General features: G+C 44.2%; 1 protein-coding gene across 4 annotated transcripts in view; it reads left to right on the forward strand.

Moving 5' to 3' along the window:
- SSH2 (slingshot protein phosphatase 2) overlaps positions 1-21,681 on the forward strand; it is a 242,910-nt gene extending 221,229 nt beyond the window's left edge. For all 4 annotated transcript variants that reach the window (XM_036094635.2, XM_036094638.2, XM_078068104.1 and 1 more), the window contains 3 exons: positions 1,053-1,253; positions 11,033-11,867; positions 14,682-21,681. In XM_036094635.2, coding sequence (XP_035950528.1) covers positions 1,053-1,253; positions 11,033-11,867; positions 14,682-16,727 — 3,082 coding nt within the window. In that variant the 3' untranslated portion in view covers positions 16,728-21,681. The remainder of the gene's footprint in view (positions 1-1,052; positions 1,254-11,032; positions 11,868-14,681) is intronic.
- The last annotated feature ends 5 nt before the right edge of the window (positions 21,682-21,686 follow it).

Consider the following 21,686-nt stretch of genomic DNA (forward strand, 5'->3'; position numbering starts at 1 on the left):
AAGGATTTTTAGCCCATGTACTCTAGTGAAAAGAGTAACCATTCTTTTTTCCAGATTTTAAAATATTTTTACTTATAGCTGACAGATCTAACAGCAGATCCATAAGTTTGTTCATACATTTAGTAAATATTTGAAGGCTTACTCTGTGCCAGACTCCGTGTTATTAGCAGAATTAGCATAGCATAGCTGAGTCACGTTCACATCCAAAGTAATGAGCTCTGGCATCTTGAGACCACAGGGTTTTCTTTGTTTCTTACAGTCACTTCATGGTAACTTTGCTTTCTCTTTCTTCCACCCCATTAAAACAACAACAGGTAGTAACTCACTCCACCCTCCTCACTGAGAAAGCCTCGTGGCGCATCACATGGTCCCATCCAACTCCACGGATTGTCTAGCCAGTCCCTAGACAGAACATGGTGGTGGTGGTTTGAAAAGTGATATGTAGGACTACATCTGAGTAAAGAGGAGGGTTAGTTTTATTTGGTTTGTACTTTCCTCCAGGGACAGAACCCTTACTGGAACTTGAACTGGAAGCAACTCAGAACATTTGGATAAATTAGATGAATCACTGTCACACTTGTAACTCAAGACTGTGCCAGCCTTGGAACATGCACCTCCAGACACGCAAAATGGGGTCCAGTCTCTAAATTGAAAATTCTCCCTTCACACTCATTGCAATTACCATTTTGCTTTAATTTGTTTTAATTATCTCTTTCTCCCACTGAACCCTACCATTTAGGGAAGATTTACTTTTCTTTGCCTCCACTGGGAGGAGGCAGAGAAACCTTGCACATTGTCTTACAACAGTGATTGCCTGGTAAATGTTTGCTGAATTAATTTAAAAGGATTAATACTAACATTGACTATTGTTTGAGTACACTAGAATTGCCTCCCCTCCCCGCACATTTGATTACAGATATATACAAGTACACTAAGGTGGGATGGTTTGAAAGAAAATGGAAAGGGGAGAGGAGACTTGGAAGCATGTAGAATGTAGCTTTTAAAATGTACTACTATTGTGTTTTTCTCCTTACCTCCATCCCCCGACATAGGAAACATGGCTCCAAATGCCTTGTGCACTGCAAAATGGGGGTGAGTCGCTCAGCCTCCACTGTGATTGCCTATGCAATGAAGGAGTACGGCTGGAATCTGGACCGGGCCTATGACTACGTGAAGGAGAGGCGAACAGTGACCAAGCCCAACCCCAGCTTCATGAGACAACTGGAAGAGTACCAGGGGATCTTGCTGGCAAGGTGAGTCCTTCAGTGACTTTCTGAGATTTTCCCACCGTTATGCTCCCTGGGGCAAGATAAAATGTCCTTCCCTGCAGCTAGTTCTCAGCCTAATCTGGATGTGTGATACATTTTGAAAATTGAAACGTCTGTCAATCTAGATTTTAAAAAACAAGTACAAGCATTTAAGAATAGTATGTAAGGTCAGGTGTTTAAACTAAAGACATTTAAACTAAAAGGTGGACATACTGTTCTCTTACTTTCCCAAGTAGGTTCTGATTATTGTAAACATTTCTCAGCATCTTCTAAGGCCAGATACAGCTGCCTTATCAAAATGGATACTTATTGCTCCCAAAGGAATGCTAAGCATAGATGAAGTTCTTAGAAAATTTTTTGGCCTGTTCTGTAAAAGAAAATAAAATTTAAGAAGTACGTGGTGCTGTTTTAAGCATCATTTTTTATCAGTGCTTGGTTTCAGTGAGCCTTCTCCAAAATTTTGGTCATGTGACAAATCAGATTTGGGGTATGAAGGCACTTCCTGGAAATAACTCTCTTCTTTTCCTTTTAAAAATCTTTTAATCTTTTTATATATATGTATATATATGCTTTGCAGAAATGCAGAAAACACAGAGAGAAAAATCATTTATAAATTCAATACCCACAGACAGTAATCGACATTATCTTGCATGTTTCTCCAGGTCTGACTCTTACCCCATATATTGATGGATATTTTCTCACAAAAGCTATTCTTCAGCCTACCTCTTCACCCAATAACTGGTCTTCCTTTTTTTTTTAAACTGTAGTAATGTATATTGAACAGTTACACTGCAGTTAGCCCTCACTTAACCATCCTTTTCCCCCCAGCTTTATTGAGATAGAATTGACGTATAACATTGTATAAATTTAAGATGTCCAGTGTGTTGATTTGATGCATTTATATATTGCAGACTGATTATCACCACAACATTAGCTAACACCTCCATTCCTTCACATACTGTTTCTTTTTTCTTGGTGAAAATATTTAGGATCTCTCTTAGCAACATTCAGAAGTATATGATACAGTATTATGGACTATAATCTCCATCTTACATTAGATCCCTAGAACATTTTAATCTTGTAACTAGAAGTTTATACCCTTTGACCAACATCTCCCCATTTCCCCCATTCTCTACCCCCTAGTAACCACCACTTTATTCTCTATTTCTCAGAGTATGGCTTTTTTAGATTACACATATAAGTGATACCATTCAGTATTTGTCTTTCTCTGTCTACCCAGTACTAGATCTTGAACATCTTCCTGTATCAATAAGAACTACTCATTTCAGGAATAATTTGGTAATTGGTTATAAAATGAGTAATTATAAGGGGCGCCTGGGTGGCTCAGTTGGTTAAGTGACTGCCTTCGGCTCAGGTCATGATCCTGGAGTCCCAGGATCAAGTCCCACATCGGGCTCCCTGCTCAGCAGGGAGTCTCCTTCTCCCTCTGACCCTCCTCCCTCTCATGCCCTCTGTCTCTCATTCTCTCTCTCTCAAATAAATAAAATCTTAAAAAAAAAAAAATGAGTATTTATTATTTTACCTCATTGGTGGTGAAAGCCACTTTCACCTGCTCTCAAGGAAAGAGATTCACATATTAAACTGGGTTTAAGGGTCAATTTCCTGAGATGCCACATGCTGAAGTTCTGTAGAGTGCTAGATCTTGCTTTAATTTTTCCATGTGTGCATGTTTTAGGTGGTTTTGTTCATATGAAGGCACAGCTGCCTAGAAGCAGTTGGGGCTGGTGCCAGAGTTTGACTCCAGTGAGTCTCATGACTTGGTCTTGACTCTTGAATCTGGGCTGTGTTTCCCCTGAACAAAATGTTAAATAGCCTTCCAGCCTATCCAGGCAGAGGGACCACCCTCCCACCCCCGAAGTCTTGTGAAAATGCAGCCCAGCATAGCATTATGGTTTCCACTAAAAAAAAAACCCTCCCGTTTACTCAGTACTTGGCATGATTTCATCTGAGCCGTTGTTTTAGGAAGCAGGGAGGATACTCAAGTCTCCTCCACTTAAAAAGAATTTGGAGGTCTTGGGGGCCAGATTTTGATGACATTTTTAGATTAGATCAGAAGGTAGGACACAGCGGTTCTTTCTGGCACAAGAAAGAGGCATCTGAAGGTTGGATGAAACATAAATATTGTATGTTCCCAGACACACACATGACTGATGCTATGCAGTGTCCTCACGTGACCCATTGAGAGCAAGGATACTATGTGTCCTGCCAATTTCAGTATTTATTCTGGAATCTCAGGCTACTGCAAGCTGTTGGGTTGGGTTTTTTTAGAGGATGTGGTTTTTCTTAGATGTTAAAGGAACTTCAGAAAAATTTTAGATGAGGATAAGAAGGACAGCATAACCCACAAATCACACTGCCTCTTCCTTTCCCTTTCGGTTCTATCCTGCTTTCCTGGGCTTGATTCATGGAGGGAGGAGCAAGCCCTGGGGAATGAGAAAACCACAGAATTTGAGTCAGTAGATCTGGTTTCCATCTCTGGTTCATCCTCTTGCTGCAACTTTGAGGGGTTACTTCACAGTTCTGATCCTCACCTGACCCCATCTGTAATATGAAAATCAAGAGCCCTATGTCACACTGAAACTAATAATACTAATACTAGTAGAGTTTAAATAAAAAAATTTTTTAAAGAACCCTATGTCACAGGGTTATTGTAAATAAAAATGTGTATAAATAAATGTACACTACTAGGGCACCTGGCTGGCTCAGTCAGAGGAGCCTGCCTGCACCTCTTGATCCTCCAGGTTGGGAGTTCAAGCCCCACGTTGAGGGTAGAGATTACTTAAAAAGAAAATCTTAGGGGCGCCTGGGTGGCTCAGTTGTTAAGCGTCTGCCTTCCACTCAGGTCATGATCCCAGGGTCCTGGGATCGAGTCCCGCATCGGGCTCCCTGCTCAGTGGGGAGCCTGCTTCTCCCTCTCCTTCTCCTGCTCCCCCTGCTTGTGCTCTCTCGCTGTCTCTGTCAAATAAATAAATAAAATCTTTTAAAATATATCTTAAAAAACAATGTACACTATATACTGGTAAGGGTTATTCTGATGTGGTTCTCATCATCTTCTTTCTCCAGGGCTACCCAGAAACACATACATGCATGTGCCATTTATTCCCTCCTCCTTCCTCCAACCACTGCCTTCCACCACCCACAGGCACACTAACTCTATTAGAAACTAGAATAGGGGGGCGCCTGGGTGGCTCAGTCATTAAACGTCTGCCTTCAGCTCAGGTCATGATCCCAGGGTCCTGGGATCGAGCCCCGCATAGGGCTCCCTGCTCTGCGGGAAGCCTGCTTCTCCCTCTCCCATTCCCCCTGCTTGTGTTCCCTCTCTCGCTGTGTCTCTCACTGTCAAATACATAAAATCTTAAAAAAAGAAACAAGAATAGGAAGCTGTCCTGGAATTTCCTGTACTGTGATGTTTCCTGGATTTTAAGAACTAGAATCTAGTGCTAGGGGTATCACTTAGGCTGCTTTCAACTGCAAGTAATAGAATACCTCCATCAGTCGGGATCTCAACAAGAAACAGCATACTCGTTTTAGGATTATTTGAGGAGGGTTTTATAAAGATGTGGGATTGTAGTAGAATCAAGGGACTTGCATCAGCAGAGCTGTTCGGTAATAGCTGCGAGGCCCAAAGAGGGAGCGAGCGGTTACTAGAACCTGGAAGGAGACTCCTGGAGAAAGAGGCACCTTCAGAGAGGAGAAATAACTTTCAGTCAAGGGACACAGCCAGCCTGAAGTGACCCTGTGGGGAGAAAGCTAGGGGAATAAGTGGCCTGCCTTTAGCTCCTCCCTCCAGACTGTCTCCTGACTGCCAGGGCTCCCATGAAACAGTGAATACCCAAACCAAATCAGGCCTCTGCCAGTTAGGAAAAAGAGTGGGAGTGCCTGCTGGGCATACAATCATTACGGTCTGCGATCTCCGATGTTTTTTTTAAGAAACAGCACTTGTAGGCTATTGCCAAGCTAGCTGCCAAGTGAACTGGGCCCAGCAGATTCTTGCCCAGCCCTAGAGTGCTACTCCAGGGTCTGCCTGCTTAGGAGAGCAAAAACAGAGAAGCCCCAGACTCCTGGAACTGTCTGAAGCTCTACAGCTTAGGTAACCAGGAGAAGAAAAGTCCTTAGAAAAACCCCACTCATTCTGTCTGCAAAGAAATCCATTTCTTGTGGAGGTACTTAGATCTTGTATTCCACATCTTCTGTCAGGAAGCATGTGGTGGTTTTCCCAAAAAGATAGAGCCCTGATCCTAGCATTCTTTAGCCCCCATGGTTGTCTAGAGTGGGTACTTAACTTGAGGTCGCAGCCCTCTGTTTGAGGGTATTTGCTTGGTGCTCTGATGTCTTGGTAGAAGAGAAGTTTACCAAGGTGATACCAGGCCTCTGTAAGTGGTTTATGAGTTGGTTACAGTCTCTTAATCAGAATGTGAGGCTATGGACCAAACAGTGACCTCCTATCTGAAATGCAAGGGACTTTTTGCATAGTTCAGTATGTCTTTAAGAGGGAAGGCTAATATTTAATATAATCCTTTGGACCTAAAAGAGAGGGTATCATAAAGCCAATGATACTGTCCATATCTAATTTTATTTTTTATGTTTTTATAGCTGGGGAATGGGAGTGAGACAGGAAGAGGGTGGGCGTGTGTGTGTGTGTAAACCCTCCATTAAACTGCCAACAGCCGTGTTTGTTATTCTGTACTCTGATCATGCAGGTATCTGGCAGATTTTTGTTCCATTAGACAAGTTCAGATTTCAGGCATTTGCAAGCTGGACCATGTGTCTGTGATATTAGGTTCCAGTGTACAAGCGGCAGAGAAGAAACACTGGGTGGTAGCCAGGGAGAGTTCGTGCCACATGTCTTCATAGATGTCGGTTTTGATTCTTTGAACACCCCTGTCCCCAGGGCCAGGGGAGGCAGAGGTGTCTGTTACACTCCCCTGCTTTGCTGGTGGAGACACTGAAGTCTAGTTAGCTGGTGCACAGTGGTCAGCCGACAGGAGGGAACCTGAGAATGAACCCACATCGCAGTTGAGATTTAAAGGATTTTCTTAATAGCTTTTCAGTGAAATAATTTTAAAGCATTTAGGAACCATGGACGAAACATAGAGAATACTCAATTGTTGCTTTTTCTTTCTTCTCCCTTCTACAGGCTGCCTAATGTCCTAAGAGGTAACCATAAACAGTCTAATTTTACTATAACCTGATACTCCATTTTTAGCAGTGTTTTCCTCTATGTAACTTTCTCAAACAAAATTGGTGCTTTACCAAACATGTAACAAGAAGAAAGAAAGCAAATAGGAGGCAAGAGAATGGGATATCATGTGTATCCTGTCATTTAGATTTCCTTCTTGTTCATTTATGAAGTAAAAGGCCAAATTCAGGTCCGAGGTCACTCAAGGGAGAAAAGAACCTGAGACTTCTTTGCATCATCCAGGCCACAAACCAACTCTGAAGTTCTTTTTGGCAACTTGTTTACTTGATGCCTACCTGAAATAGGTGGAGGGAGTCAGTTGAATTTCAACATTAACAGTTTAAAATAATAAATATGATCCAATGTCTTACATCTATCCCTACCAGTGATAGAGCATCAGAATAAACAGACTTGGGAAGAAGCTGTACTGGAAAACAGTTTGGTGTTACTGAGTAAAATTGACAGTGAACATGTACCCTGTGACCCACCTTTTCTGCTCCTGTATATAACATCTTTTAGAAACCAAAGTATGCACCAAGTGCAAGAATGTCCATGGTAGTGCTGCTCATACTAGCCAAAACTGTTCATCAACAGGATGGGTAAATAAACTGTGGTATGTTCGTCATACTCCCTGAAATTACAGCTGCACACATTGATGAATCTTAAAAACAGTGTAGGCAAAAGGCAGTTGTAGAAGAATATATACATAGAGTATGATTTCACAACATTTGCATGTTGTGAACTTATGTAAGTTCACAACATGCAAAACTAAGCAGTATATTAAGAACAAAACATGATGACATTATAAAGAAAGAGGATGATAAGCACAAAATTCAGGACAGAGTTTACTACAAAACCTCTGAGGTGGGAGGAGGAAGGGAGGAGCAGGAAGGGGCACCTGGAGTAGCAGTGCTTTGAAGGCCATGGTAATGAGTCTCTTGATTCTGTCAAAGCGCTGCCTACCACCATCCCTGCAGGCCCTACTGCAAAAGTGAGAAAGGTAGCGGGATCACACCTATCTTTGGATTGAGATTTGTCTTTCTCCTTTACAAGTAGTCATCAGTTTAATTCCAGAGCTCTAGCCTAATATTTTCTGATGATTATCTCCCCCAGAAAGAGAAGGAAATCCCTGCTGGGCAAGGCAGTTGTAATGTCAGCCCCTTCTTCTGAAACATACACCGTTGGTACCTATTAGCATAATTTCAGTCTCATTCCCTCCTGATTGATTAGTGATTAGCAGGCACTTTTTAAAAAAAATCATCCTGGGCGACGCCTGGGTGGCTCAGTTGGTTAAGCGACTGCCTTCGGCTCAGGTCATGATCCTGGAGTCCCGGGATCGAGTCCCGCATCAGGCTCCCTGCTCAGCAGGGAGTCTGCTTCTCCCTCTGACCCTCCCCCCTCTCATGTGCTCTCTCTCTCAAATAAATAAATAAAATCTTTAAAAAATAAAAAAATTAAAAAAATTAAAAAATCATCCTTTGGGGGCGCCTGGGTGGCTCAGTCGTTAAGCGTCTGCCTTCAGCTCAGGTCATGATCCCAGGGTCCTGGGATCGAGCCCTGCATCGGGCTCCCTGTTCCGCGGGAAGCCTGCTTCTCCCTCTCCTACTCCCCCTGCTTGTGTTCCCTCTCTCGCTGTGTCTCTCTCTGTCAAATAAATAAATAAAATCTTTAAAAAAAAGATAGTTGAGTTGGGGCACCTGGGTGGTTCAGTCAGTTAAGCAGCTGCCTTTGGCTTAGGTCGTGATCTCAGGGTCCTGGGATTGAGCCCCGCATCAGGCTCCCTGCTCCGCGGGAAGCCTGCTTCTCCCTCTCCCACTCCCCCTGCTTGTGTTCCCTCTCTCGCTGTTGTCTCTCTCTGTGAAATAAATAAATAAAAACTTTCAAAAAAAAAAATCATCCTTTGGAAGATTCGTGGGATCATGAAAAATCCCATTTGCCTGTTGACTGGTAAGACAAGCTGTTCTTTATATTATTAGAAAGGTGAGAACAGCTACTCCCTGAGATGTCTTCCCAATCATTTGCATCATAGGAATTGTCCTGCCATGGTGGCTGAGAGGAGTTGGTGCATGTTTGAACATCCTCATGATAGGTGAGGGTTAGAAATTGGAGAACACAGCCATATGTAGGTGAGGAAACAAGAGTATCTAGATATAAAAGAAACTTTAAAGGGCGGCACATGGCCTGGGTTGATCACTGTGTATAGTTCAGGCCCCACCTATCCAACCATTCAGTTTGCCCCTCCCCACAGTCACTCACTTGTTTGGGATGTGTGATATGTTGTCTCCTCCTAGGGGTGGCTGGAGTTCATGCAGCTTGGAAAAGGTGAAAACCCTACCTTCCTCCCTGCTATTGATTATAGCCTGTCTTCATAAACAGAGTGACCTGTTCCCTACCCGGAAAAGCACCCTTCTGCTGTTCAGGCCTGAGTCAGAGGGAGCCCCACCCAAGCAGCAGACAGACAGGGGGAGCTGAGAGCAGGTGCAGAGTTGAGAACAAACAGGGGTTCACATTAGTGCAGGCGCATGACTCGGCAGAGATTCACAGGCAGGCGTGGCCCTGAGCCGGCGGCAAATTGTTTTGGGCTATTTCCCATTACACTCTGCAGTTAGGTAACTCTTCAGCAACTTGTAAGTCGTGGAAACCACACCCCTAAATGCCATATCTAGGGACCTGTTTCCTGGGCAGGTGATCCTGACCAGCCACAGGGCCACCTTTTTTCTTTTTGGCTAGGGCTTTGGGAACTGTGCTCCCTTGTTAGTATGGTTTGAAATGAAATCTCATCCTATCAGAACTTCTCTACAGGGGCGCCTGGGTGGCTCAGTTGGTTAAGCATCTGCCTTCAGCTCAGGTCATGATCTCAGGGTCCTGGGATCAAGCCCCGCATGGGGCTCCCTGCTCAGTGGGGGAATCTGATTCTCCCTCTCCCTTTGCCTCTGCTCGTGTGCTCTCTTTCTCTCTCTCTCTCTCTCTCTCTCAAATAAATAAAATTTTAAAAAAAGAACTTCCGTCCATAAAATAAGCCAAAGGATGGATATATGTGTGTGATCTTCTTTAGGCCACCTGCTTTTCCAGGTGTCCCCTTAGCTTGATGGGTTTTACCAAAAGATCATTATGAAAGAAGCCTATACTTTATGCATATAAACCTTTTTCTGTGGATTTACTAGCCTCATCTTTGCTTTCTAATTCAAGAAAGATTACCACCCTCCTCACATTACTACTTCATAATTAATCCTGTATCAGCTCTTTATCCCAATTATAAGAACTTGTAATGGGCTCCAATAGAGTATTTCTCTTTGTACTGCCTACATGCTGTTTTGTTTTAGTCCCCCCCCCAGTTATTAATGTTAAACATGCTCATTATTTTTAAATTTTAAAACTTATAGAAATATAGAATGTTGGAAGTAAAGCCCTCCCTGAAAGTATTCTGCCTTTCTTGAAAGGAACCCTGTTACCAGTTTGATGATGTTCCTCCAGGTATTTTCCTATACTTATTCTAACACGGGAACTGACCATTCCAAATGTGGTCAGCATGCTTTTTCACTTAATTGTATACCTTGGACAGCATTCCATTAAAACTCCTGTTTTTAATAGCTTCATGAATGGCATGTAGGTATATGGACTGTAATTTAAATAAATCCTCTTTTTTTTTTTTTTTTGGTGTCTGATCCTTTAGTACCACTGTATTATATAATAAACATCCTTATATCTATATCTTTGTGTACTTATAGTAGTATTTCTCTAGAAGAATTGCTGGTTTAAGGGTTAAATTTTGAGAGCTGTTGTCAGATTTCACTCAGAATTTCTACAGTTCAGGGGCGCCTGAGTGGCTCAGTTGGTTAAGCATCTGCCTTCGGCTCAGGTCATGATCCCAGGGTCCTGGGATCGAGCCCCACGTCGGGCTCCCTGCTCAGTGGAGAGCCTGCTTCTCCCTCTCTCCCCTGCCCATGCTCTATCTCTCACTCTCTCTCTCTCAAATAAATGAATAAAATCTTTAAAAAAAAAAAAAAAAGAATTTCTACAATTCACATTCCTACCAACTATATATGAGAGGATTTGTTTGGCCATGCCATCATCAACACTAGCTGCTAGCAACCATTTTAAGCCTTGTCAGTCTGATGGGTAGAAAAATCAGATCTCATATTCGTTTTTATTATTGTTGTTTTGCTTTGTTTTTGTTTTCTGCTATTAAATTGAGCATCTTTTTTTTTTTTTAAGATTTTATTTATTTATTTGACAGAGAGAGACACAGCGAGAGAGGGAACACAAGCAGGGGAAGTGGGAGAGGGAGAAGCAGGCTTCCCGCGGAGCAGGGAGCCCGATGCGGGGCTCGATCCCAGGACCCTGGGATCATGACCTGAGCTGAAGGCAGACGCTTAACGACTAAACCACCCAGGTGCCCCTAAATTGAGCATCTTTACAAATGTTTATTGCCTACCTCTTCCATTGGCTATTAACAAAGCATTTGCAGGTTAAGATTTAAATTTATCTGGGAGCAGTTTCCTGGGAGGTTGTTGATTGATTTCACAAACCAGAGTAAGGCATTTCCTGTGTATGTCCTCCACAGCAAACAGCGCCATAACAAGCTCTGGAGATCTCACTCAGATAGCGACCTCTCAGACCACCATGAACCCATCTGCAAACCAGGGCTAGAACTCAACAAGAAGGAGATCACCACCTCAGCAGACCAGATTGCCGAGGTGAAGACCATGGAGAATCACCCACCCATACCTCCCGTCTTTGTGGAACATGTCGTCCCACAAGATGAAAATCAGAAGGGCCTGTGTACCAAAGAAAGAATGATTTGCTTGGAGTTTACTTCTAGGGAATTTCATGCAGGACAGATTGAAGATGAATTAAATCTAAATGACATCAATGGATGCTCATCAGGGTGTTGTCTCAATGAATCAAAATTCCCTCTTGACAACTGCCATGCATCCAAAGCCTTAATCCAACCTGGACAGGCCCCAGAAATTGCCAACAAGTTCCCAGACTTAACAGTGGAAGATTTGGAGACAGATGCTCTGAAAGCAGATGTGAACGTCCACTTACTGCCTTTGGAAGAATTAACATCTCGCCTGAAAGACATTCCCATGTCCCCTGATCCTGAATCACCGAGCCCCCAACCTAGTTGTCAGGCTGAAGTCTCAGATTTCAGTACAGATCGCATTGATTTTTTTAGCGCCCTAGAAAAGTTTGTAGAGCTTTCCCAAGAAACCCGGTCCCGATCTTTTTCTCACTCAAGGATGGAAGAACTGGGTGGAGGAAGGAGTGAGAGCTGTCGACTCTCAGTGGTAGAAGTAGCCCCTTCCGAAGGGACCGCTGATGACCAGAGAAGCAGCTCTTTGAGTAATACTCCCCATGCATCTGAAGAATCTTCAATAGATGAGGAACAGTCAAAGGTAAAAAGTATCTTTATAGTAAGTAGTTCTCTACCTAATGAAGTTCTTTTGGAAGACAAAATATTTGGGATTCTGCTGTGTTTGTTTTATTTTTAATGTTGCTAAAGATTTAGGAAGGCAGTATGGGAGAGACAGTGTGGCTGAGACTTTCCTTGAGAACTTAAGGTTTAAAAAATTTTTAAATCCATTGCCTTTTGAGGAATTTATCTTTCCAAGCTTTTGGTGTCTTTGGAAGCACTTTGGAGAGGGGATGGGGGTGGGGGGTAGCCAAAACAAATGTCCTGCCTGGACAAGGAGAGGTCCCCTCCCTGGACCTCTGCCGTTCAAATCAGATCTCACCAATAATGAAGTGCCTGGGACTGACATGCTGCCTGAGTAAGGCCTGTGTCTCTCTGAGGAGATGGATTTGTTTGGGAAATACTGTCTCAGAAAATTCAAAGACTAGACATGTGTAAATAGTTGTTAGAGTAGCAACGCATGCTGAGTTCTTGCTATTAATAATGTTTCTTGATTGGTCCTCATCTCAGACCCTGTGGTATCCAAGATTTGAGGGATAGTTTTGGGAAATGATTGAGAACAGACAGACTCTGAAGATTCTTCTCTGGGCATATGAGCTCATAGGAGCCATTTCACACCAGGGAAAGAACTACTGTGTATCAATTCTAAGACTCACTCTTATTCTCATTTTGACACTTCTGAAATTGGGATGCATCTTAAAAACAATGGTATCTTAGATCAGTATAATAAAGTAGTTGTGAAGTAAATGGTGACAGATTTACTCTCAAATACCAAAATTCACTTAATGATTTCAGTGGAGGTAACTACATTTTTGACATCTCCTGATAGCTGTCTACTTATATTTATCACCTTGTCCATGACTTATCTTTCTGTCTCTTTACCCCAGGGCAGTCATTGCCTCTGCTTCTGTCTTCTCTCCCCAGAGGTTATGCCTCTGCTTCATTTTTACTGGGAAATGAGAATGCTTGAGCTCTCCTTTGGACCAGTAGGCATAGCAGCTCTGACAGAAATAGCTTTTCTGCAAAGTCCCTCGTCATATGAGCACTCTCTCCACAGCCTATGCACACACTGGGCCTGCTGTGGCTTCTCTCCCAGTCTTGGCTAGTTTACCTCTGCCTAATATCCCAGCAGATTTCTCCCAAAGGTGTAACTGACCTTGTTGGTTTGTACTAGTTCTGACTTTGTTTTGAAGGAGAAAGATCAGAACAATTCCTAGGGAAATACTATACTTTGAAGGCTTATAAAAATGTTAAAGTAGGGGCACCTGGATGGCTCAGTCAGTTAAGCATCTGCCTTAGGCTCAGGTCATGATCTCATGGTCCTGGGATCCAGCCCCACATCGGGCTCCCTCTCTCTCCCTCTGCCCCTCCCCTCTGCTCATATTCTCTCTCTCAAAATAAATAAAATATAAATAAATAAATAAAATATTAAAGCAGATTGATGGTTGTTACGATGCCACTTTAAGAGATGTCCAATAGCCATTTTCAGCTTTTGAAATTCATTTTTTTTTAACAATAGGACTTGATTTTATATTGGCTAATTTTCTTTTGCCTCGATCTAAATCCATCCAGATTTATAACTGGTAGAACAGTAATATATCAGAGAGTCACAGTTTCTTTTTTTTTTTTTTTTTTTTTTTTTTTTTTTAAAGATTTTATTTATTTATTTGACAGAGAGAGACACAGTGAGAGAGGGAACACAAGCAGGGGGCAGTGGGAGAGGGAGAAGCAGACTTCCCTCAGAGCAGGGAGCCCGATGTGGGGCTCGATCCCAGGACCCTGGGATCATGACCTGAGCTGAAGGCAGACGCTTAACGACTGAGCCACCCAGGCGCCCCAGAGAGTCACAGTTTCTAAGTTTGCTTAGGCATGTGGCTCCATAAGCCAAGTAAACCTTTCCCAGAGGATCCATGCAAAACTTGGAGATTGTGTGACCAGGTACAGAGTGCCCTCACATGCTGGAATGCTACTGCCAAGAGATGCCAAGAGTGGAAGGGTAAGGATGAAAGCTGGCAGGACAGAGGAGAGAAGAGAGCAGTGAGTCTCCAAATCAGACATCAGATGATAACCTCATTCATCTTGCCCTAACACTGGGCATATTTAAGGTGGTCACTGAGCCCTTGAATGGAACTCTTCCCCTTCAACTAGGTTAGAATCAACCTGGAAGTTGATAGGCCAGAGACGAAAAATCTCATCTACCCCAGTATGGCCTAAATCCTGAAGGCTAATGGTCTTAGGAAAGTAAGGATTGGGGCACCTGGGTGGCTCAGTCGGTTGGGCGTCTGCCTTCAGCTCAGGTCATGATCCCAGGGTCCTGGGATCGAGCCCCGCATCAGGCTCCTTGCTCAGCGAGAAGTCTGCTTCTCCCTCTGCCCTTCCCCCTCCCCCTTCTCCTGTGCTTGCTCGCTCTCTCTCTCTCTCAAATTCTTCAAAAAAAAAAAAAAAAAAAGTAAGGATTATAGGAACCTCTAAGGCTAACCGCTATTCATTTTTGAAGCAAGATACTGGGTTGGAATTCTGTTTAAATAAACAGAATAAAAGTTTAGTAGACAGTGATACAAGCTGTAACAAATTTTGTATCTCTTCCTTCGATGAATCTGTTTTGTTTTTTTTTTAGCTTGTATGACAAAACACTTGGCCAGAGGACAGTCCCAGGCAGAGGACAGTCCCAGGCACTCCATGATTTGTGTCCTCATAGCCGGAAGGTTCTCCTGGATTAGAGGATTACTAAGCAAAACATCTGGCATTTTTAATTAGACTATGATTTGCCATAACCATCTCACTGTTTTCTCCCTAGGCAATCTCAGAACTGGTCAGCCCAGACATCTTCATGCAATCTCACTCAGAAAATGCAATTTCAGTCAAAGAAATCATTACTGAGATTGAATCCATCAGTCAAGGAGTCGGACAGATTCAACTGAAAGGAGACATCTTATCTAACCCATGTCATACACCAAAGAAGCACACCATCCACGAGCTGCCCCTTGAGAGGGCTCAGGCCCTGGAGAACAAACCTGGAAATCTGGAGCAGAATGAGGGTTCCTTCACAGCCCAGCCTGAACTAGCCAAAGACTCAGGGAAGTGGGACCTAGAAGGCTGCTTAACTATACACTCATCCGCCACAGAGTTGGAAGAAGAGGAACCAGCTGAGGAGGAACAAGAGCTCTGGGGCCCAGGAATGCACCCAGGTGCCAAGTGGTACCCTGGGTCCGTGAGGCGAGCTACCTTGGAGTTTGAAGAGCGCTTGCGACAGGAGCAAGAGCACCATGGTGCTGCCCCTGGTTGTACCTCATTGTCCATTCGCAAGAATTCCAAGAATGATTCTGCTGTGGCAGACGTAGCACCAAAAGGAAAGAGTGATGAAGCTACCCTTGAACATTCTTTTGTCCCTAAGGAACCAGAGATTAGCAAGGGCAAAGGGAAGTGCAGTGGGTCCAAAGCTGGCTCCCTACCCCATTCTGAGCAAGATGCCATTGTTCCAGCACCTGAGCTGCTGGAGTTTCAGGAGCGCCCAGGGTCAGATACTAGTACAAAGCAGGGAGGAGTCCTGAAGGAGCAGAGGACTGTGGTTTCATGCCAGGGATCTGAGACACAGGCAGTCCCTCTTTCCCTTCCCAAAAAGGTGGAAATCATTGAGTATACCCACACAGTTATATCCCCCGATCACCCTGGGCCAGGGAGTGGAAGAGCCACCAGCAAAAAGAGTGGGGAGCAAGGACTGAGGAAAGTGAAAGTGGAGGACTCCATCACCGTCCTCTGTGCACTGGATGAGAATCTGAACAGGACTCTGGGCCCCGCCCAGGCTCACCCCAACGTGCTACCTCTGCCTCATTCTTCCCCTCCTGAGCACGACAGTCCCACCGACCTGACCTCCACCCTGAGCAGCCCTGAAGCCTGGGACGACAGCCTCTTGACAGCCCCGGAGACAGGAGGGCCTTTTGTCAGTCACCCAACCCACGTCCCATCTGCCAGCTTGGATTCAGCACATCCGCAGACTGTAGTTCACCTGGAAGGCTTCACAGAGCAAAGCAGCACCACAGACAACGAGCCCTCTTCAGAGCGGGGGAGCTGGGAAGAAAGTCAGGAGGGCCCCTTTTCCAGTGGCAGTGATGGACCGTCCAAGGACCCCCAGTTAATTAGTGAAGACCTAAGCCAACTCAGTGACAATATTGGGGAGTTACAAGAAAAACCTGTAACCTGTCACCTCCCACATAGCTCTAGTAGTGACAGTATAAAGGGTCTCAGCCATAGCCCCAGCGTGGTGAAGGAGCGCACTAAAGAAATCGAGTCCCGAGCGATTTGCCAGGGAGGGCTCAGCAGACCATCCCAGATGAGGCATTCTGCTGCGCTCGCCAAGTTAGGTTACTTGGACCTCTGTGAAGACTGTTTGTCGGAGAGGGAGCCTGTCTCCTCTGATAGCCCTCATCTCAAACTGCTTCAGCCCTTCATCAGAACAGACTCAGGCATGCATGCCAGGGAGGCCCAGGAGCCCTCGGAAAACCCAGATGCCCCCCAGAACCTAGAGCCCACCAAGTATTTTATAGAGCAACTCAAAACAACAGAGTGTATCGTGCAGAGCAAGCCAGTGGAGAAGCCCGTCGTACAGTATGCCAAAGAATTTGGTTACGGTCAGCAGTGTTTGCTCCCCAGGGCAGGACCCGAATTGACTAATTCTGAAGGAGGCCTTCCTTTGCCACAACCCCAGGGGCTACAGTGCGCAGGCCCAGCTCCAGGGCTGGCTGTGACGCCCCGTCAGCAGCACGGCAGAACTCACCCCCTTAGGAGACTGAAAAAAGCAAATGATAAAAAACGGACAACCAACCCCTTCTATAATACCATGTGATTCTGAGCCTACACATGTGACTTTCTGAAAGAAATGTTTGTAAAAGGGGCAGGTGTAATATGTAAGGAACATGCACTTTATTGGTTAATTTTACAATATTTTGGTCATTTTACTGTTCCTGGCGCATGCAGGGTTTGGGGTTTTTTTTTCTCTGTGTATGTGTGTGTGAGAGAGAGAGAGATTGATTTGGACAGCAAGACCATTTTAGCATTTTTTATTTTTAGAAAATTCAAACCTCAAAAAATACTCATTTTCAAAGAGCACCTTTATCAAAGGCAAATTGCTGTTTTTCAATCAGCTCCCACCTGCTCCTCATTTGCCCTCTGAGAAAAAGGCTGGAAATCGGAAATGCCCCCCTGGGCCTGTGTGGTGATGGTTTGGGCTTCAGACCTGATGCATGGGATGGGGCTGAAGGGCAGCCGCAGTCTGCGTGCTCTCAGCCTTGGGCCCTGGCCCACTGAGAGTTCCCAAAGTGGGCAGGTTCTGCTTTGCTTTCAAAGGGGGGTCTTCCAGAAGCCAGTTCTTCTGGATTCCTGAGTCCTGAGTCTGTCATTATCGAAAGGCATGATACTGGCTGGCTTTGTAAACTTACCAAGCAGATAGTTACCCCCCCCTAAGCACATAATTTTTAAATTAAAACCGAACCCCAAATGAAATCTAAGAGATCTGTGTGGAGGAAAGCGTATGAGGAGGAGGAGGCAAAGGCTGCAGGGGCTGTGGCCCAGTGTCTTCCGGGTCAGTGGGCCCCACATAGCCGGTCATCCTGGCCCTCCCTGCCAGGAGGTGGGTTCTGCAGCAGCCTTTCAACTAAAACAATAGGGACAAGTTTGAAAAACAGCAATTGAAAGTCAGTGTGTTCTTGTAAAATGAATACGTACGTAGGGTTTTAACACTTCCATTACTTGAATAATTCTGTGGGCCTTCTGAGTTTAATGGCCGTATTTTTTTCCAATTTACTTTCCTCCCTCATGCTGTTGCTCCCAGTGCTGCCCTTTTTTTAAATTTCATAGATGATATTTGAATTGTTACATTACTTACATATAACCTCCATTGAATGCAAAGTTTTCTTATCAATGTTAACACTTGACATGGGATTTTTTTTTTTTCTTTTCCTGGAAGATTTGTCATTTCTCGAGTTTATACACAGTATTTATGTACATAATGTCACTTTCGTACAGTGTTTTGTTGATGTCGTCGTAGGATCTTTTTGATTTAATCTTTTTAAGAAGGAGTAAAGCTGCAACTGGAGAAAACACACAGACACCACAGAAATAAAACTGATAGGTGCTGGTAGGAATCTGCGGAGTATATTGATGGTGGTTTGAATTGTTTAAATGGAGACTTCTGATCGCCAGCCCCTGCCAAAGTATGTGTTAGTAAGTTCTTCCTCAGAGAAACCCCTAAAGGCTCCCATTAGATCACAGTTTGACTGAAAGCTGATTTCTCTTTGAGACTGAAATCCCAGAGCGGATTGTTTGCCAGGAGCTGAACCACAGCCAGGGAGTGTATATGAGTGTGACTGCTGCCCCGGGTGGAAGCTTCTCATGGATTGGGCTGAAGGGTTCATCAGTAGGAAGGCCCCCGCCAAGGGCAGGCACCCATTGTGACTCCATTTAGGATGCTTTGGCTTTGCTGCTATTATGGAGATCCTTAACACGGGAGCGCTTGCCATAAAAAGCCTATTTGGGCTTCTTACAGAAAACGTTTAGCCTGGAATGAGATACCTTCTGCAGCTCATCAAAACTGAGGAGGTTTGCAAATTTGCTTCCTGTTTGCTTTGGTTGATGTCCACGTTGCTGAGAGATTGACCAAGTACAGACTTGGGCTTTGGTTTTTGGCTCATCACGGACGGCACTGAGAGGAAAAGACAGATGCCCAGACTGTCAGAGGGATGTCAGAGGCCAGAGTTTGGTGGGGGCAGATAGTGGGGTGACCTCCAGGAGAGAGAAAAGGTGGACTGAAGCCATTCATAGGTGCTCCAGGGGAGCTGTGAATCCAGTTGCTGTGCAGGAGGTGGATTGGACAGAAACCTCCTGCTCTAAGTGTCTTTATGATACAGTAATTATATGTACCTGTGTAGTCCTTAAATAGTTTCCTTAAATGTTCAAATGTATCCTCCACACGGCTTTGTGGTTCCTGGATGTTTAACGTGTTGTAAAGTGTTTCTGTTAGGTGGTGTGTACCAGTGTGAGGAGGCTTGCAAGACAGGGTTATGAATTTCCAGGGCTCATCCATCTAAACAGTCCTGTTGAGGCAGTTCCGCCACCACCAATATGATAGGGAAAGGACAGGAAGTTGTGGCAGGGACAGGGAGAGAAGGATTTGCACGGAGGTGAAGAGAGTGGTGTCCCCTCATTAATCCTTTGAGATGGTGACATCCCTCACATTAAGAAGTACAAGCAGGATCAACAGTATTGCACTGTTCTCTCTCCTCCCCTGCAACTGTGGTTACTGCTCACTATCCCTGCATTAAGTAACAACAGAGGTGGGGAGGAGATCCTCTAATGCTGTGAAGAAAACTTTTCTTTAAAGAAAAAGGAAATATGCTTGCTCTGTCTTCCTTTTTTTAAATGACATTCTTGGTTATCATGTAATTTACCTGCCTCAATAAACATCCTCCGTTTGGGGTTTGTAATTCAACCATGCCATGGGGTTTTGCCAGCCTCTCAAACCCCCACAACTGAGTGTTCTTTTGTTATTTGCATAGCTGAGCGATGTCCAGGGGAAGTACGTGATGAGCCATCAAGGACTTCTCAGACTTTCTTGTCCTCAGACTTTTTGATAATCTCAGGTGGCCTATTTCCCTTTTCTGTTCATGGAAAACTCAGACCCAGAACAGCAGGTCTGGTAGGTTGACAGAAATGAGTAGGAAAAGTCTTGACCTCTTGTTCAGTGCCTCTATCCTTATTTTGAAAACCACCATAGTCTGACTGTCAGTTACTCTGGAGGAGAGAGAGAAAGAGCGCGCGTGCATGTGTGTGTGTGAGTGTGTGCGCGTGCGCACGCACATGTGCAAAAATATTTTAAAAAGTAACATTTTGGTGCATGGGGTAGAAGCCCCAGGAGCACGCAACTTTTGAGCTGTAATCTGGAGGGTTACCTGTCAGTAGGAAGGAGAGAAACTTCAACCATTTCCTGATTTTAGAAACACTTAGGAGTAGTCTATACTAGAGTAGACCTATAGTACTGTACTATAGTAATCTTCATCTCTCCTCATTTTGGTTGCCTTTCAGAGTCTTAATGTTTGGGATCATTCTTAGCACCCCAGTTTCTCCAGGCTCTGTATCTAGCATTTTCCTCATTCTGTACCTTTATCCCAACTCTTTCTCATTTGGGAAACTACCAAGAGCTCCAAGGACAACCTGAGAATGACAGCCCAGGCTCTGAGGTCCCCTCTGGCTCAAGAGCCCCAGACAGATACTTTTGGATAGACCTGAAGTTTCTCAGACATAGCAGCTCATAAAAATCTTCACCTGTTCCATCTGAGGATTTCAGTTTTAAAGTGATCTAGGCATGTTTGGTAGAGATGTTTCTGTGGGAGTTTTTTTTCTTTTAAGAAAGAAAGCATTATGCAAAGAGGGTCACTTTTAAGGGCATTTTAAATTTTTTAAATAAAGCCATTCTTTGGCTCTTTTTGACAACTATTTGTGGATACTTTGTTTACATTGTAATAATTAAAACATGCATCCTCTTGACAGCCACTCGGTCCCCTCCTCCAGGCACCCGGCCCTGGCTGTCCTTTGGAGTCCTCACGCAGAGCAAGGCTGTGGTGGTCAGCCCTTAACTCAAGGGGAGCTGGGGAGGACCTGGACCTGACTTCCATCTGTGTCCTGCACTCCCGTTCAACACTCTGTGTGGAAATAGCCCTTTCCTCAGTCAGTGATGGTGTGTCTTACAGTGATGGTTATAACGGTGAATGGCTAGTGTCATTTTTGTCTAAAGTTTGTTTTGCTTTTTGATGGTAGATGAAATTTTAGCTCTTTCAGCACCAATCCAACTTGAAAGGTATCTTGGACTTTGTTTTCCCTTCCAGACTAAAAGATCAAGGCATGTATTAGGCATAAATGTATTTGCTGCCTCAACTCATCTGACACCCATATTAGGAAAAAGCCTGCCACCAAAGCAGGAAACTGCACACTCCTAACCCCTGTCCCAGGGCTTTGGGGTCCCTTGATGCCATGGAGAGCTATTGCAAGGTGCTTGTGTACTTGTCCAGCCTGGAAGTGGAGGGTGACTGGGCCTGGCTCCTGCTATGAAAACAAAACCAGCCTCATTTTCTCAGTGCCCCAGAGATCTAGGACAGGATTTCTAAACTGGAATCATCCCGCATTGGCTGGAAGATGCCTCAGAGGGTATATGACCAGTGCTGCCATCTGGGTCCTCACAGCGACCCTGGTGGCAGCGTCCTCTGTACACACCCAGAGCTAATACCCAGGGCTTCATTCAAGCTGGTGACCCAATCTGGAAACGGGAACTGGCCCTGAAATGATTCTCAGTCAACAGGCCCACAGCGAATTGTTTGGTTTTTGTGGGTTTTGTTTTGTTTTGTTTGGATTTTGGTTTGCCTGGCATAGCTTAAGGTGCCTTTTTTTTTTTTCTTTTCTTTCTACTTTATTTTGTAGGACTTGTTCTAAATGTAGAAAACAAGCCCAAAAGACTCTCCCACTGACTGTTACCTTTGCCCCAGGCCAGTCCGAACTTTTATGCTCACATTTTATTAAATAAAGCAGGTGCTCCCTGGAATCTCTGGGACCTTTTTGAGGCATTTGAAGCAGAATATAAAGAGTGGTCTCATCTCCTTCCTTAATCTTCCTGGTGGTTGGGATGTTCCACTTGTATCATAGATTTTTTTTATTACTGATGTGCTCTGCTGTTTTTAAATGTGAACTTGTGCGCAAATGTGCAGATTCAATGTTCTTGTTACAGATTAAATAAATTTTTATTTTGAAGATGATACGC

Source organism: Halichoerus grypus, chromosome 2, assembly GCF_964656455.1.
Source record: "Halichoerus grypus chromosome 2, mHalGry1.hap1.1, whole genome shotgun sequence".
Taxonomy (NCBI): Eukaryota; Metazoa; Chordata; class Mammalia; order Carnivora; family Phocidae; genus Halichoerus; species Halichoerus grypus.